At 43.2% G+C, this 17,830-nt stretch overlaps 2 protein-coding genes across 6 annotated transcripts in view; both read left to right on the plus strand.

Annotated features, from left to right (window-relative positions):
* The window catches only part of neto1l (neuropilin (NRP) and tolloid (TLL)-like 1, like), a 52,848-nt gene extending 37,715 nt beyond the window's left edge, over positions 1 to 15,133 (plus strand). Inside the window, exons 7-11 of one of the 5 annotated variants that reach the window (XM_062480051.1) lie at positions 2,921 to 3,149; positions 7,982 to 8,095; positions 9,627 to 10,248; positions 11,309 to 11,383; positions 14,189 to 15,133. In XM_062480051.1, the coding sequence (XP_062336035.1) occupies positions 2,921 to 3,149; positions 7,982 to 8,095; positions 9,627 to 10,248; positions 11,309 to 11,369 (1,026 nt within the window). In that variant the 3' untranslated portion in view covers positions 11,370 to 11,383; positions 14,189 to 15,133. Of the gene's footprint in view, positions 1 to 2,920; positions 3,150 to 7,981; positions 8,096 to 9,626; positions 10,249 to 11,308; positions 13,553 to 14,188 lie in introns of those variants that run through there. The other 4 variants (XM_062480050.1, XM_062480053.1, XM_062480052.1 and 1 more) reach the window with 4 other exon arrangements.
* Positions 15,134 to 15,365: 232 nt separating this feature from the next.
* On the plus strand, positions 15,366 to 17,721 carry timm21 (translocase of inner mitochondrial membrane 21). The gene is made up of 6 exons (XM_062480161.1): positions 15,366 to 15,977; positions 16,136 to 16,198; positions 16,278 to 16,375; positions 16,548 to 16,621; positions 16,728 to 16,833; positions 17,049 to 17,721. The coding sequence occupies exons 1-6, from the start codon at positions 15,656 to 15,658 to the stop codon at positions 17,139 to 17,141; spliced, it is 756 nt and encodes a 251-aa protein (XP_062336145.1). The 5' UTR covers positions 15,366 to 15,655; the 3' UTR covers positions 17,142 to 17,721.
* The last annotated feature ends 109 nt before the right edge of the window (positions 17,722 to 17,830 follow it).

The following is a 17,830-nucleotide window of genomic DNA, read 5'->3' on the forward strand; positions in this document are numbered from 1 at the left end:
ACGGCTTTCGTTCTGGAGCGGTGTGATTATGGCATGGCTGGCTGGTGATATGTGTGCTAAACGTGATTCATCGCCACAGCAATTGATTTGGGTGTTATCTGATGTCCTCCAAGACTCGCAAATCAGAAGCGTATGTCCTTGTCTCCCGTCAAATGCTATCCAGATACAGTTCAGTGAGAGGCGTACCGGACCTCTTATCCACCGTTTCCTGTGTAACCATACAGGAGGTGTTATGGAGAAATGTGCCCTCTTTCAAATGCTTTGCTCTGTTCAACACGGCTCCATTGATTTCCTCCATTCTCTGTGAGTGGAACACTGCCTGCAAGCACCGCAGTGCTTCCAAGGAGAGGTCTAAGTCACCGTGAGAGCAGGACGGTGTGTGCTTTCACGCAACTGTGTGTTTGTGTTTGGGCACATGCATGTTTGCCTGTGTGTGCGTGTGTGTGCATGGATATGTGTGTGTGTCAAGGGGATTGAGAGAGGGGGGGGGGGGAAATAGAGAGTGAGGGAGAGAGATGTATCTTGTTTGCTTCAAGTCCATGTCATATTTCTCTCTGCGGGACTGTCTTACAAGGCAGGTCATAGGCTGACAACTGTTGACATTGACTGACAGGCCACCAGTTAGATCAGCTATTGCACAAATCTGTCGACCTCCCACACAAATACACCCACTTACATTTCATCCTTAGTCACTCTCATAAACTCTCCAGTTTTCCTCTCCCCTCACACACCCACATCAACACCCCACCCCAACCCTACCACACAAACACACTCTCTTGTTCTTTTCTCTCTCTCTCTCTCTCTCTCTCTCTCTCTCTCTCTCTCTCTCTCTCTCTCTCTCTCTCTCTCTCTCTCTCTCTATCTCTCTCTCTCTCTGTTTCTCTCTATACTGTAGCATGCTAACACACACACACCCAACACACATACACGCACTAGAACACAAACAGAGAGACAAGGGGAAAGTGGCGAGGTTGCACTGGGATGGGTAGTGTGTGTGTGTGTGTGTGTGGGGGGGGGTAGTGTGAGAGTAACGGAAAAGACCTGAAACTCTATAGATACTCTTTTATAGTTAAGTAACAGTGTTAGCGCCTGGTGCGGTATTTTAATAGTCTAATAAAACCTTAGTGGAACCACACATATAAATCTCCTACTTGATTGCTTTGGCCTTCTCACTAATAGCATATTCAGTGTGGGTCTCTGACTCCTTTAGCCTGTTCTGGTCCTGCTTCACTCATGGTCAGACTAAAAGCTCTCTTGCCCATGTGCTGGACATGTCTGGAACATGTGTGTTGTCTGGAACACGTGTGTTGTCTGGAACATGTGTGTTGTCTGGGCATAACACAATGCCTCCTTCCATGGCCAAAATGGCAGAACTATAAACATTCATTCACGTTCTAACAAATGAAATGTCTGGAGGTATAGAGGCCGGGAGTGGGGGGGGCTGTGACTGTGGGGTTCTGATGCTCCGCCCCTTCCCTCCGGCAGAGTAACCCAGTGATGGATGCAGTGTCTTTAACAGGTGCTGCGGAATCGATGAGGTTCCATTTTTCCGCCACGGGAGCACTCCCTGATTGTATCAGCCTGATCTACGTCTCCCGCTTGGTTTCACAATGCGGCCCATTGACTCATACCTCTTTCCCATTGGCTGTTCAGTGAGATATCTGCCATTGTTATTGTGTGTGTGCATGTGTGTGTGTGTGTGTGTGTGCGTGTGTGCATATCAGTAAGAAATGCTCATCCACAGAACGTTCACAGAGGCTGGCAGAGAGACAGACATGCAGACAGACAGAAGATCCACAATAGACACACTGTGCAGCTTCAGCGCTAAATAAACCTTCGCACCCGGGATGTTCCTAGACACCAGGCGATTGAACCGCTTCCTGAAAAAAGATAATGAGGGTAACAGGAAGTGCTGTAGGACAATGACGGAGGAGGATGTGGGGAGTTTGCTTCCTCATTTGGCATCATCCGCTTGTCTTCCTGTCGGGGCCGTGCTGACATTGCAAGGTCCATTAGGCACCTCTCTCTGCTGCATGGGTGCTCTGCAGTTTAGGTGTCACTGTCTCCACGTCAGGGAGCTGAGCAGGCCAGCTCGTTAGCAGAGAGGATGGCACGTGTCAGCATGTCGATCGGAACATGAATGGGCCAAACTCAGCTTGATGAACGAGTGACAAGCCCCGATGTTTGAAGCGAGTGTCCGTTTCACTGGGAGAGCCTGCTGGGAGAGAGAGTGAAAATGTGGTCGAGTAACTAAGAAGAATGGTTAAGATGTTACATGTGGTTAAGCTGTTAAAAAAGGTACAGTCTAAAATACACTCTGGTTAACACACGGATAAACATACCTCCTTATGTCATGCCAAACCCCCTCAGCCGTCAATGAAAGCAGTTTGCTCAGACCCTGTACGTCTTGATAGTACATGTAGATAAGCGTTTCATCTCCCAGACAACAGCAGAAGGGAATGATAAGTAAGCAAACTCAACAGCCTCTCTCTCTCCTTTCCCCTTCTGCTCCAGTGAGTCATTTTTTCATACGTTTCCTGTAATGGCTTTGTACACATGTTGTCGCCAGCATAGCACTGCTGTTCCTTATTGGTGAATCAGAGGCTGAGGAGATGACAGAGATATCCACACAGTCATGATGAATGACTAAATAAGCTGCTCTCCCTCTCTTTCCTTCATTCAATCGTTTCCCTGCCGCCATCCTCACTCCTTCCCATCGATCACATTTCCCTCTGTATTGTCCCCTCACCCTTCCTGACTTCCTGTTCCTCCCTGCTTTGCCTTCCGCCATCTTGCCTTTTTCCCCGCTCTCTCCCTCGCCCATCGTATCCCTCCTCTCCCTCTCTTGAACTCCTCTCTATCACCCCCCCCCCCCCCCCCCGCCACTGGGCACCTCCTCTCGTACAACCTCAACCCGCAGATCTACCTGCGTTTCCTGGACTACGAGATGGCCAACTCCAACGAGTGCAAGCGGAACTTCGTGGCGGTGTACGACGGCAGCAGCTCCGTGGAGGACCTGAAGAACAAGTTCTGCTCCACGGTGGCCAACGACGTGATGCTGGTGTCCACGCTGGGCGTGGTCCGGATGTGGGCCGACGAGGGCAGCCGCAGGAGTCGCTTCCGCATCCTGTTCACCACCTACCAAGAACGTGAGGGGCCGCTGCCAGTTCATTCACACGCGCGCACACCGACACACAAAACACACTCGCGCACACACACCACCGACAATGTGGAATTCCAGTACACGTACGTGTCCTCACACATACCCACAGATAAGATGTACACACATGCATACCACCAATGAGGGACATAAACGTAGATATTTGATCGCGTGTCTTCACTGCATGTCAGCTAGCCTCACCAGCATGAAGAGAAGGCAACAGCAACACTGGATACGCCACCTAGTTGAGAGCCCGGCCGTAAACACATTTATTGGAACATGACCTGTCTAGTGAGGGGTACAGATGGGGTGCATTAACACCTCCTCCCCCCTCCCCTGTCCTGCCCCTGCCTAACATGACCACCCAGCCTTAAAGGGAAAATAAAAACAACCCAGCCGGAAGGTTCTCTTTAGCGGCGGCCATTAAAGAAACCTGGGGCGGGCCCCGACGGTTCATCGGTGCAAGTTTACGGCTCAGAGACGCAGCAAGTGTGCCGGCGCCAGGGCGGCGAGGGGGCGGCCTCGGGATCACATTTAATTTTACAGCCATTTAAATGATTACTGGTGACAGGAAACAAGGTTGCCATTAGAGGAGAGTGCACCCCCCAACAGTGCATACTTACTAGGTTAGTCATGTAGCTCTCCAAACCTGTCTCCATTGTGTTACAGTACAATGGCTATTAAATCACTTTTTGACTTCAGAAGCAACAATTCATGTCAAAGGGAACCGTTCCCAACATCAACACCAATCCACCAGCACTAGACTGTTGCTGTAGTACAAGAATAGAAAATCAAGACCATTTTAAGATGTACTTGTTTCCCCAGAGACTAATGTGTTCACGCACTCCAATTCGTTTGAGGACTGTCATACCAGAGAAGGAAAGAAATGGAGAAGGAAAGAAAGGGTGAAAGAGTGAGGGGAGAGAAAGGAAAAAGGGGGAAAGAAACAGAGAAGAAGGAGAAAGCGAGTTACGGACTGGCAGAAAGAGTGACAAAGAAAGAAGGAGGGTGAGATAGTATAGATGCATAATCGCACATGCTCCCATTGACGGAGTGGTTGGGGGCTGTTAAGGAAAAATTCTAGTGGCACTGTGTAAATTTGAATAGTCAAGAGATGGCGGTTACAATACATTTATTTTGCTTGTACAAATCAAGATTTAACAAAGTACTTTGTGATCAGTCATAACGAAGGAGGTGCTAGCCACAGGTCGTTCGCCAGAGTGATAAAGAACAATCATAAAGCTTGTGCTTTTATACACTTAAAACAGATCCCCTAATAAATGTTCAATTCATCAATGCAGTGGTCTCTGTGATTGGCTAACACTGGTCAGTGACAGTTAAGACAATATAACCCCCCAGGTCAAGTGACCAAAGTCTTTTGATGTCACGGCTCTTTCTCTAAATGAGGACAGTAAAGATACCCTTAATGAAACACAAACAGGACACAGGACACAATCTCCTCGGCCAAAAGGTCAGGGCTGCTAGATCAACTGATCCATCTACCCATCTCCCTTTAGGCCACAGAACTCAAACATCCCCCAACCTCCGTGCCCCTAGCTTCTCAATCAGGCATCATAAACCAACACCATAAATACCTTAAGACCAACTGCAACATCCATTTGTTTAAACACAACCTCAGTCTATTAAAAATACATTCTTAGTAACTATATCAAAAAATGCCATCACAGGGCTGACAGAGACCGGAGGTTTGCACACAGCGAGGAGGGTGAGTCTGCAGAGGATCAGAGAGAGAGTCTGGGGAGAGGATACTCAGTAGCTCAGGGTGAATGAAACACATTCAATATTAATCTCCTGTCAAAGCTACACACACACACACACACACACATACTGTTAGCCACCAACCAGTCAAAAGAAGTATAAGGGGAGGTGTGTATAACTCGAATGTATGCGTGTATGAGCGTGTACATGTCTGTTTGTGCTGGAATGTGCGAGCGCTTCCCGGCTACTCTCCTAAAATGCGCGAGTGTGTGTTTGTGCATGTGTGTGTGTGTGAGCGTGCATGCGTGCACTTGCATGCGAAGGAGAGAGTACTGTAGGAGGGTCTGTGTGCACGCTCTCTTGAATAGACAGCAGTCGTTGGTGTTGAAGTCAGTGTCGTCTTTGTGAGGCCTATCCAGTGAATGAAGCCTGGATGTGCTGTTGCCCGGGCAACACTCTTGCCTAAGTCACTAAGGCGATACCCAGCGAGACCCTACGCCTTTTGAGCTGCGCTTACAGCCGCCATCGCCACACTGCAGCATCCCCGTCAACACAGCCGCAAACATGCACATCCACCCAGAGCATCTACGACAAGCCCCACAGAGCTGCTAGCATAGTGTTACTGGGTCACTGTCTGGACCGGGGGTACATTTGAACTGAGCATAGAGATCTGATCATGATGTAAACTCTTGAGAAAGAGACTAAGCCAGTCAAAGGAACACACACACACACACTGTATGTGCACGCATGCTCGTTTTCACACACGCATGCACCCTCAAACGCAGGCCAACAGAACAGACCCGAGCAGCACTGTGAGTGACAACAGACAAAGCTCTATCATAACCCAGAATGCAATTACAGCCCGAGTGCTTGAGTGACACCTCAGCTGCCAGGAAGTCGCCGCACCTCGTCAATACCCCCTGTTCCCCCGGGTCGGAGATTGAAGTCGTCCATGACTCCACATCACGCAATCCATACAGAGATTTCCTGTATGGATCCACCCTGTCTTGTTAACCGTCTTGTTAGCTACGTGGGCCATATGGATTGTGGTTGTGCCTGGGTATCTGAGGTTATCTGTGGGCTATCAGCTTTAATATGCAAGGCATATACATTCTCTAGTTGCATTTTCGCCGGGTGGATTATTTGTGCACGCTAGCAGCTGTGTGTAGCTCGTTAGGTATGCTGGTGGGTTTAGATGTGTTGGTTCTCATTTGTGCTCAAGTCAATACTGTATATTAGCATATTTTTACAAGGGGAAATTGTGCACGTACTGTATAGACATGAGCTTTAGCCTGATTTAATACAGTTTCGCTGCAGTAGACTTCACAGAGAAGTCATCAATGTCTGTTTGAAATCCAGAGTATCTAAGCCAGTCTAGCCAGAGAGGGAGAGAGAAAGAGAGTCTGTCTGTATACAGGCCTGTGGGTGGGCAAAAGGGCTCTTTATTACAAAATGTCCCAAAATTAATTTAGCTGGAGATTAATGCGGATCTAGCTCTTAATAAAGTATGTGGCGCTCTGGTGTTCTGACTGGAGACTAGAGACTGCTTTCCCTCTCAACCTGACAAGGAGGAAAACGAGCCCCCTCCGGTGGCGAATACCGGAACAGCGTCCAAAGACAGAGAACAAGAAAGGTGAGATGAGCAGAGGAGAAGAGAGAGGGGGCAGGGGGAGTAGAGTGATAGGAAAGAGAGGGAAGTGGGGAAGTGGTGGGGGGATGAGGTAGGAAGTAGGGAGGGAGAGTGAAGAAAGAGAAATTGATACAGAAAGAGAGAAGGAAAGGAGAGTAAGAGGGGGTGTAGATAGATGCAGAGTGGGAGAGAGAGAGACAAAGAGAGATAAGTCATTCTAATTCAGGCTTTTATTATTCACCTGGGATGAGTGCAGAGATGAAAACAGCCATACATCATCGAGGTAATGCTGCCCAAGCCTGGGCACTGGGCTCTCCCTGGCAGCTGGCTCTGTAAACCAGGAAATGTGAAACCTGTGTGTGTGGTTGTGTGGGCAGGGAACATTTCCTTAACAACTACTGTAAATGGCCATTATTATCATTATTGACTAACCACCAGTCCTTAAATACTGTTATCCATTATGTTCCCACGTCAAACAGCATAATTATAAAGTTTGACAGAGTTGGAATTGTCTACTAGTCTTAATTTCAAAATGTAAAATTTCTACTGTACATTCCATAATATATTATGTCCTTAAAATTCATAATTTATTATCAAATCAAATGACATTCAAACTCAAGCTTGTCTTGTCTATGTGGGCGGTTGCTCATTTACTCAAATTTGATTGGTCATTGATAGCTGAGCTGTAGTTGGTCAGTAGGCCAGTTAAGTACATTAGTCTGATTGGATACAGAGGAGATGAGCCTGTTTCTGTGGAAGTCACCTTGGCTTTTAATGAGTTCTCTGATGGCTGGGCTACATACATTACCACAGGGTTTTTAATTGGATAACTTCCTACTATACCACCCTGTTCCAACATCTGTCACTTTTATGATCTCTGTCACTATCGTCATTCCTTTAAGCTTATGATTGGTCACGTGAATCTCCAATTGGCTTCCGGAGATCTGGCTTGTTCAAGGCCTTTCTTGGGTTGGAACAAGATCTTTTTTCTGGTAAACAAAGGACTTTGGAGCGTGGCTTGTGTGGCATACAATATTGACTGTCTTTTATGGTTGTGTAAATAACATCAATATTGTCTATGTTCTGGTCTCCCCACGCCCGGATGTGGTTTACAAAGGAGAAGTGCTCTCCTAACCATTCCCTCACAAGGCCCTGCAGTCTAGGCACATGTTTGAAGAGGAGGATGAAAATTCATGAGCAGATGGGGGCAGGCCAGAAGTCTGATTTGAGTAATGCTCTTCCAAATTCAAATCTGTAGCAGCACAACAGCTCTTCAGATTTGTCTCAAATATTCAGTCATGTCGCCTCATATTTTGATGTTCGCCTGGTGCGTCGGATTTCCGACCACGGGAACACACATTGCCTGGCCGGTCAGCTTGTCGGTTCAACAATTCAGGAAATAATCCAATTTCATGTTTGATGTATTACCTTTTGTTGGGTTTTGTGTTTATTGAAGTTTCTGTCTGTTTCAGCTCCGTGCGAAGCGGACACGTTTTTCTGCCACAGCAACATGTGCATCAACAACACACTGGTGTGTAACGGGATGCAGAACTGTGTCTATCCCTGGGACGAGAACCACTGCAAAGGTGAGAGGTCAAATCCCAGCTCAGACATGCCCCATACTTAGCTGGATTCATCTTCTTAATCTAAGTCATACTCAACATGTATATAGTCCATATCATCAAACCAGATCATCTTTAGTCTCGTGTTTTCGTCCAATAGTGACCTTTCCTGACCTGGTCTGGTTTTCTTAAATCCCTCTTTCGGAGTCCAGTGTTTATATTTGTAAATTCCTGTCCTATTATCCTGTCACGTGATTTTCATATTGTGTTCAACCATCACCGGCTAAACAGACCCTTACTGCGATGCTCTTTCAGGCCTTCCCCGGACTCTTCTCAGGTCCAGGGTCAATCAATTAAGGCATGTGTGTCCACTGACGACTACAAGGAGTGTGTGTAGTTGTAGTTTCTAGACCAGATCACAGATGCCATAGATAGACAAGCTGGAGGGATAAAGACTCGGCCCTCTCTGGTCACTCTCCATGTGTTCTTGTATATCTGTTACCAGGTTAAACTCTGGGCTCTACTGGCCTCTACTCAAATATTGGCTTCCACTGGCTTCTGCTTAAACACTTGCACCTACACATTTCGATTAGCAATCAAGGTGAAAGACTTCAAAAGACCTCTACTTTCTTGCACTCATAATTTATTTGCCTGCACTCATAATACCCGGGAATAACTAGTAATGACCCTTAAGGTAACAATCACCACAACTGGGTCAGTGCATGCAAGGAGAAGGAGAGACAAGGCAGTTATACGTTTGTCTAAAATGACCTAACCGATGATAAATGACAGCCAGTAAGTTTGCCGTGTGTGGGCTTATTCCTCAGCCATGCTAAGCAACTTGTACCTTTCCCATCAACGAGCTGGGGTTTAGAACCTGCATTCATGTACTGTTGCTGCTCAGCTTGTTTGCAGCTTCTTCTCCCAGTCTGGCAATGCATGGAGATTCCGCAGTGGCTACATCTGTCCTCATTAGTGGTGGAAATGTCTCTTTTTTTTTCTCCTCACACTTCTCTTCCGTTCTCATCTCTCTGAGTGCTAGCGCTAGCTGCTGGAGGGAGGAGACAGCAATGGAGCACCAGAGGTCTGGCTACATCCACACCCGGTGTTTAAATGCCAGATATCTCCCTGTAGGCAGGTCCTGGACACACTGCTGGTTCTCTCTGCTCTTTGTGACTTCCCTGGTGAAAGCGCTGTAACTCACGGTGACCTTTTGAGACCAGATGCTGTATATCCCTGGACTAATGGAACAACATCCTGCTCATGACAGTTTTTTACGTTAGGAATCATCTTTACACACAAACTGTATTTCGCCCATCTGTTTGAGGTACACAAGTGTCACTGTAGCAATACACTAGGATCTTTGGTTGAATCTGTGCATCTGTGTTTGTGTTCTTTGGAAGACAGCACCACGCAGTGGGGGAACTTTAGAACTGCAGAATGTCTGATATTTACCAAATTAAGTTTCTCCGCAGCATTTACAGTTTTTTTCTCACCGCCTATCTCTCTTTCTCTGGCTCCTCTCCCTGTTCTTTCTCTCCCTTGCTCTGAGCAGAGAAGAGGAAAGCCAACATACTGGACAACCTGAACAACACCAACGGCACCATCATCGGCGTCACGTGCTGCGTCGTCCTCCTCCTCCTCATCGTCTCTGTCATCGTCCAGATCAAACAGCCCAGGAAGAAGTACATCCTGCGACGCGAGGACTTCGACCCCACCATGTTCCAGGAGGTCTTCGAGCCCCCCCACTATGAGCTGTGCACCTTACGGAGCGCCACGGCCGCCGCGGCCTCGGCCGACCTCGTCGACCTGGCGGAGGACTTTGAGAACTACCACGCCCTGCGGCGTTCCTCATCCCGCTGCGTGCATGACCACCATTGCGGCTCAGCCTCAAACCCGGGCTCCGCCCACCTATCCCAGCTGTCGCTGAGCGGGCGGGGCAGCCGGGGCAACCTCAGCGCACGAGAGGCCGCCGCCCTCCTCACGGACCTCCCCCCACAGCAGCCAATGGCGGTGCGGCCGCTGCTACCGGCAAGTGGCAACCGTCGCAGTATCCTAGTGATGAAGCACAGCTACTCGCAGGAGGCGGCGGACAACGGCTGTGACCTGGACGATGACCTGGATGAAGTTCCAACCACCAGCCACCGGCTATCACGCCACGAGAAGGCAGTACAGCGGTCAGTATCCATAGATTTCTGAGGGAAGACAACCCTAGGTTTTTGGGGAAGGTTCCGGGGAGTTCTTTTGTCACCAATTCTTTTTTTTTAATTTTTTTTTTACTCCAATTCTTTTTTTTGCTCTGTCATTCATCTGATGATTTGTTATCCTTAGCTTCCTCTTCCTCTTCTTCTTTGCTTTGATATTTGATATTTTTCCTCCTATCACTGAAATCTCTGTGATTGTTCTGCAAGGGCTATGATAGTGAGGCCTAACCATGACCCCCCAGCCTCTACCTCCACCCACCCATGCATGCATAGTCCCCATGAACGCCCCATGAAAATATCCAGTTAGATGCCTGGCTAGGTCATCTAAAACCCCTACTGGTTGATGGTCTGATACCACATATAGAACTATGCATTGCTTGAGGTTTGTTGTACTTGAGGCCTTCAGACAGGTTCAAAGACAGACCTCTTTTTTTCTAGAGGTTTCTATGTTTCCTATTAGTCTTTTTAAGGACTTTAAAAAGGGCTGAACTTGGTGCCTGCCACTGATGAAGAGAAAAGATTTCATCAATATGAATGCAAATGCAGTAATTCTAAGTCATTTTACCAACTCAAAATGCTAGTTTTAAATTATAGCAATCAACATTGACTGGGACATTTGATAATGTTCAATGTTTTGGCATGAACAAGAACAAAAAAATACTATTTTATTATGTACCTGCACCTTGACTGCTTGAATTAAATGTTTACACGAAACACTGAGGTATTAAAATATAAATTTCTTGGAAATATACCTCCATTATATACGTCCTTTATGTGCATGCACTATGTGCTTTATTCAGAATGTACTGTATACCAGTTTTCACTATTAATACCAACATCAGCAATTTTTTTATCTAAGTCTGCATGCAAGACTCCCAGAGCAACAATTTGCTCTGTTTACATTAAAATGTAGTGATTTGATGTAGCACATACTACAATACAAATATGCATTATAAACTACAATACAAATATGCATTATGTGACGTCTCTATGCAAAAGTTTGATATTAAACGAAAGAGCGATGACATTGCAGGTTCTGCCTCATTGGCTCATTGAGCAAACATGAATCAGAGTACAACACAACTAGGGTCTAAAAGGCAATCTCAAGGTAAGCACCCTTATCCGACAATAAACATGTTTCCATGTTTTTGTGTAGTTATCGTTTTCCCATGTAAGTCAGTGTATCAGCCATGAAAAATTTATTGTGAATTACTTTCTCGTAAATTTTGCTCTTGGTTTTCTGTTTGTTTTGACTTTTTACTTTGGTCATTTTCATCAAGATGGTAGACCTTGCTTGCGTCCATCTTACCCTTGTGGTGGATTTCTGTGAAGTGTGTCTGTGTTTTTTTGACACAAGTTATGTCCTCTTATTCCTGAGAACATAATGAGATTCACTAGTATTCATTAAAGCATGGACTTCAATCATATTTTGTTGAAACTGTGATGAATAAGAATGTGTCTAACCTTATGACCTTTTATCTCTTCTAGCCTCAGAGCACAAACATGTACCTCATGTTTACAGTATTAACTTCATCATGAAAAAACACTGATAGATTTTGTTCAAAGCACATATATTATGGAGATACTGTAGTATAAATTACACATAAATATCATGAGTTATGGTAATTCCTGGAGTAAGATACTTTTAATATTATTGGAATAGGCATTTTTGGGATTGTACTCAACTTTAACTGAATTAGTCTGAATCTAACTGACCCAGGATTTTCAACTGTAGTCATTTGTTTTATGTTGTGTTAAATGTAAAGCATATTATTTCTTGTCTCTGTTGTGTAGCACTTTCTTTGAATGTTCAACCATCATGCCAACGCAAAGTCTGCCATAGAACAATGACACGTCAATTTCTGACACAGTTTAAGGTTTAAAGTTGCAGACCATTATGGCAACCCTAAGGAGGTACTATGAGAGAGCATTCAAATGCTAGAGCTGCAAATGCTTTTGAGAAATATGGTGTCCTGTTGTTTGTTTGTGTGTTTGCTTATGTTCTGCGTTATGTTGCATTGTTTCCATCATGTAGACTTCTTGAGAATAGTGCAATCCTGGATCAGTACGAAACGGGCTTCAATGAAATATGAAAATACGGAGCTGAAATGTACACCAGCATGATGCTGAGGGGGGGAACGAACAATGTGACAAAAGGATAACGGATAATGTTTTCACACACAAAGAACAACGTGTACATGGATACACTATAGCAGCATTGCAACACACTGACTGTCTTTGGTTAATGACTGTCTACGATGATTCAGAAGTATTGAACCTTGAATTCTAGCTGGCTACTTTCCACAGATGTTGTCAAGAAGGACATTTAGAGTGAACATTATCATTGGAATTTAAATTTTGTCACAAAGCACCTTTACTACTTACATACATCAGCCTTCACCAAGGATTACATTTATCAAATGTCTTAAGTTACATTATCCCAGCATGCTGTTGGTGCTTGCATTATGTGATAGTAGAACAATAACAATTAGCTTAATCTTTAGTTACTAACACCGGCTAAAAATATATTTTTTCGAATAAACCAAAGCAGATTATTTTCTATGACAATTGATGATACTATGGTATGACTTGTGCATGCTTTTCAATAGCCACTGAAACATTACAGTAACTAAAATCTGAATTGAATATGAATTATCCACTAATGCATTAATTATATTCCCTTGAACTGATACAAAGAAATCCCATAATATTGTCCTTGCAGTATTAATTGATTAATTTGTTAAATGCATGTTAGCTTGACTAAATTAAAAGGCAGATTCTATGCTACATTTTGGCATTTACATTTTCAAGATTGTTCCCTTTCACAAAGTTAATTAATTACTTTTTTGTTTGTCACAACCTCTCTTATAGTAGCCTAAAATCTTTGTACAAAACTGATTTTCTAACCATAATGTTGAGAGGAGGGGCATTTTTAAAGACATTGTGGAATATCTTTCAAGGCAGATTTTATTGATGCTTTGTAAGAGAAAAGTAACAATAAAGCAAAACCTTTTTTTCCTTTGAAAGTTTTACCTCAATGTTCCCTCTCTTCATCTATGCTCAATCAAATGATTAATGATACCAGTGAGGAGAACCATGTAAGTCCTGCACACAAAGGTAAACACATGGCCGTGGGTACACACCTTGAAAGCACAGTTTGGAGGACCACTGTCTGTTTAGATCAGACACAGTATAGCAAGAGTATAAAACAATTATTTTATTTTACATATACTGTATAAACAGTAAATATATTTGTATTATTATATTATTATATCATTATACAAATTCTTATGAACATGTAAATACACTAGCACTGGGTAAAAATGACTGAGTTATTGATTACAAACATACACACCAAGTTATATCATCCACTACAACCCCACAATAATTATTGTAAAATGTATTGTATTTAAAGGATATTTCTGATCATATCTTATATTCAGCTTCTTCTGCTTCGTTTTAGTTATTATTCATTTGTTTGTCTTTTTATTTACAATATGCCAGTCTGTGTCCAGTCATATTCCATATTGTACATATTATTAAAATGATATTGATGCTGCAGTATGCCCACCTAGTCACCTTCATGTTTAACAAACACACACACATACCCACACACAACATACATTTATAAACAGCACAGTGCACATCCTAGTTTCATCATGCTGCAGAAAAATGTGCCAGTCTGTGTCCAGTCATATTCCATATTGTACATATTATTAAAATGATATTGATGCTGCAGTATGCCCACCTAGTCACCTTCATGTTTAACAAACACACACACATACCCACACACAACATACATTTATAAACAGCACAGTGCACATCCTAGTTTCATCATGCTGCAGAAAAATGTTGGGGGGAAGAATGTCTGGGTCTCCCAACCTGAAGTAATGGTGTTTTCATCTCTCTACAGATACACCAGACAGAAGCATCCCTCCTCTACATTTTGCCAGGTCTGACAACATTCAGAACTTACCATTTCTCCCCCCCCCCCCCCCCCCCCCCCCCATGCATCCCGAGAGAACTCTTGCACTGAGAAACATTATCAACATAGGGTGGTGTGATGAGTTTTTTTCCTGTGCACGCATTTTTTTATTTATTTTTTTTGCTGTGGATTACTAAGGTGCCCTCTACTGCTGTTCCTTAGAGACTTGGATTATGAAGCCATGGAACAGATAGACTTATCTCAGATACTGGACTGAGACACTTTTTGAAAAAGAAAAAAGATTAAAGGAAATACCTTTAATGTACATTTGTTTGTAGAATGAAAAACCATTTGTCGTTTAAACCCTTTAATTTACATACTACGTGAGGATGCAATTTTGTTTGCTAGGATCATCTTTAGGCCTAGATGCTCGTTAATTAGCATCCCATCCTCTATGGAATGTTACAAAGTCCTGAATATCACAAAAGTATTTGAGGGTGCAAGGTAGTGCACGCACCAAGGAAATAAAAGCATTATTAGTCTCAAAGCCAGGCCAGTTCAATGTCCCAGGAGCAGCTGCCATCCCTTTAACCATGAGGTTGGTTGTTCACATCAATATTATACATTAGATCAAACAAGTTGGATAAAAACCCAAAGATTAAAAAAGAAAACTTAAACCATATATTGGAAATAATTATGTCTGCAATTGAACCGAAGACAGAGTTGTCGTTTATTATATTTGATATTTGGCATATCGTAGTCAACATACATTGAGTTCCACATTAACTCTTGTATTTGTATTTGTCTGTCAAAACTCAACGTGTATGTCTGACAGCCCTGTTTGTTGAAATATATTTTCTTTGGTAACAACAAATTAAGAAAATACTGTAAAAAAAAAATACTGTATGTTTTCAATAAACTATAAACTACTGATTCTGTGTTTCTTGCTCATTTTTGTACTGTAGGTACTTTATGCATATGTATCAAATGTAATGACGAATTCAAAGCATACTTAGTAAGGTTGCTGCTGTAGTTGTTCTCGCCAACTTCTGCCAGGGGCAATTTAGCTTTTCTATAAAAAAATATTCTTACGTTTTAACCGCTTGGATAACGGCGTAAAAGTTGAACGCGCAAGTCCACCAATCACGTTTTGGCACTTCCCACTGTACGCAATGACGAACATGGCGTGCGCCAGACAGGCTCACAAGTAGCTTGCAAACATTACCACCTATCCATGCGTGTGTGTTGTTGCAGATAGCTAAATGTTTAGCTTAAGTCACATATTTATGTTGTATCTTATTCAAGGTTCTTCATAACGCGGAAGGTTGTACCATAACTGCATTAAAGTTATTACAAAATATCAGCAGCATACGTTAGCTGCAAAGAGGTAAACGAGACTCGAGACTCGTCACGTATCTAGCAACCATTGATTTACCAGCGTTATTAGAGGACATCATGATCTATTCGTTCGTACTAAAAAGTATGCATCGCAATTTGCAACAGGCAGTATGGATTTATAGCCCTCTGCAAATCTGCAAACGCACACAGAGCAACTTGATTCTGCAGAGACGGGGCAACTTTGTGTCGACATCCACACCTTTTTTCCATGGTATTGAGGGTCACCCCTCGATTTTAGGGAGTGTCTTGTGTACACAAAAACGAAATATTTATTTCCACACAAGCCTAAGAAATAAAATCAAACCTGAAGAAACGGAGAGTGGACAGCTGTCAACCTCGAGGCTAGGAACAGCGCCGAATCTCTCGGCAGCTCAAAAAGGTAAATGCTTGCCAGTTTCTGTTTTACCCAGCTTGAGGTAGCGAGGCATATCCATAAGCGTCATATCAGACTGGTAATACGATTTATAATTCTAATACACAACTCTGGTGGTGCAGGTAATTTAAAGTGTTATATGTTGTTGTTTTGTTCCCCCACAGTGAAGGAGGCAGGCAAAGACTTCACCTACTTGATCGTTGTGCTCATTGGACTTGGGGTGACAGGTAACATTACCCAATTGTCTAAATCAATCTATCATGCCTAATAATATCACACTATTAACATACAGGTTTTTATTATCAGGGGGGTTGCTATATGTGGTGTTCCAAGAGTTGTTCTCTACCTCAAGTCCAAGCAAAATATATGGGAAAGCTTTTGACAAAACCAGGTTGAACCCAGAGGTAAGCTGGAAGGATGTACTGTAATTGTGGTGATATTTGTGCAATGAGAAAATGTGTCAGTCATTTTGCTCTTTCTGTAAACGTATAGATCAGTTGACTTATTTCAAATCACTGGACAACATTTGGTTATAGTCTCTGGATATTCATTTCCCCCTCTTTATTTAAATTGCAGGTGATAGGGGCATTTGGGGAGCCAATCAAATGCTATGGTGAGACCACTCGTAGAGGCAGGAGACAGCAAGTCAGGTCAGCTTTCAAAATAATTTTCTTTCTACAGGAATAACTTATCTAATGACCAGCTGTAAACTGTAAGGGTAAAATAGTAACGTGTCACTATGTTTTCATTCACCAGCCATGCTGAGTTTATGAAGGATGGACTGAAACATATGAGACTGAAGTTTTACATTGAGGGGGAAGAGCCTGGACGGAAAGGGACTGTTCATTCAGAATCAAAAGAGGTCATTCTTTTAATTTTCCCTAATCATCTTGTTGATGTCATAGTGTTTACTCAAACAGGATTTCCACTGGGAACTAGTTTTGGAGACTGAGTTAAAACCACGTGCAATGTACTCAAATGTACTAACTCACTTTTGGCAGAAGTAATTGTTGTCTAAGTGGAGGGTTTAACACTAAAGTGTGTATACATATTATATATTTGTTGTTCTTTTCACAGAACCCTGAAACTGGGAAGTATGAGTTCCGTTACATATTTGTGGAGGTCGACACCTACCCAAGGAGAACCATCGTCGTAGAAGATAACAGATAATATGGTGTATTTCGGTCTGAAGAAGTGGAACTTCACAGACCATGGCCAAATAAGTGTGGTCGTTTTTCCCGTGATCACTAATAATGTTTTCAGGGAGTGTGAATGGTTTTTGCCATGTCCTTAGACTGATTAAAGGTTGAATGAGGTTACCTATTCGTAGGAGAAATGGCAGCATTTTGACAAAACGTGCAATATTTTTGTAAGTAATACAACAGATAATTGAAAGCAAGCAGCAGTCTATGCTCCATAGATCAGTACAACAAATGCATGGTTGCTTTGATGAGATGTATGTGTTAGCCATTTATTGGAATAGGCCAATAAGCACTTACTACTGGTGGACGGTGATTGTATAATATAGTAAAAGCAGCAAAGTTGAACAGTGTTGTAACAGTAAACATTACGGTAACATACTTTTTGGGGATGTCTGGCTTGAACATGAGATGGTCAATGTCGATTGCAGTTTAACATTTTAAACAATTATGGAATGTTACTGTATATTAAGTGAAGATGCTACCGCAGTGTTTCAATAATGTTTACTTAACAAATTCTGTAGATTTCTCTGCAATTGTTGCAATTTCCCCCAAAACATTTTTTTTCTAATAAATTTAACAAGATCAGAAATATTGTGTTATGCTAAACTTATCTCTATTCAGAGGCATGGCATTGCAACTTCTGCATTATGCTCCTGC

The sequence above is a fragment of the Osmerus eperlanus genome, chromosome 15 (assembly GCF_963692335.1).
Source record: "Osmerus eperlanus chromosome 15, fOsmEpe2.1, whole genome shotgun sequence".
NCBI classification, from domain to species: Eukaryota; Metazoa; Chordata; class Actinopteri; order Osmeriformes; family Osmeridae; genus Osmerus; species Osmerus eperlanus.

Excerpts from the sequence above, each read along its gene's own strand:
- timm21 (XM_062480161.1), top strand. The coding sequence starts at position 15,656 with ATGATCTATTCGTTCGTACTAAAAAGTATGCATCGCAATTTGCAACAG. Across the intron at positions 16,376-16,547 it reads AAACCAGGTTGAACCCAGAG|GTGATAGGGGCATTTGGGGA; the intron begins GTAAGCTGGAAG and ends TTTAAATTGCAG. Across the intron at positions 16,834-17,048 it reads TTCATTCAGAATCAAAAGAG|AACCCTGAAACTGGGAAGTA; the intron begins GTCATTCTTTTA and ends TTCTTTTCACAG.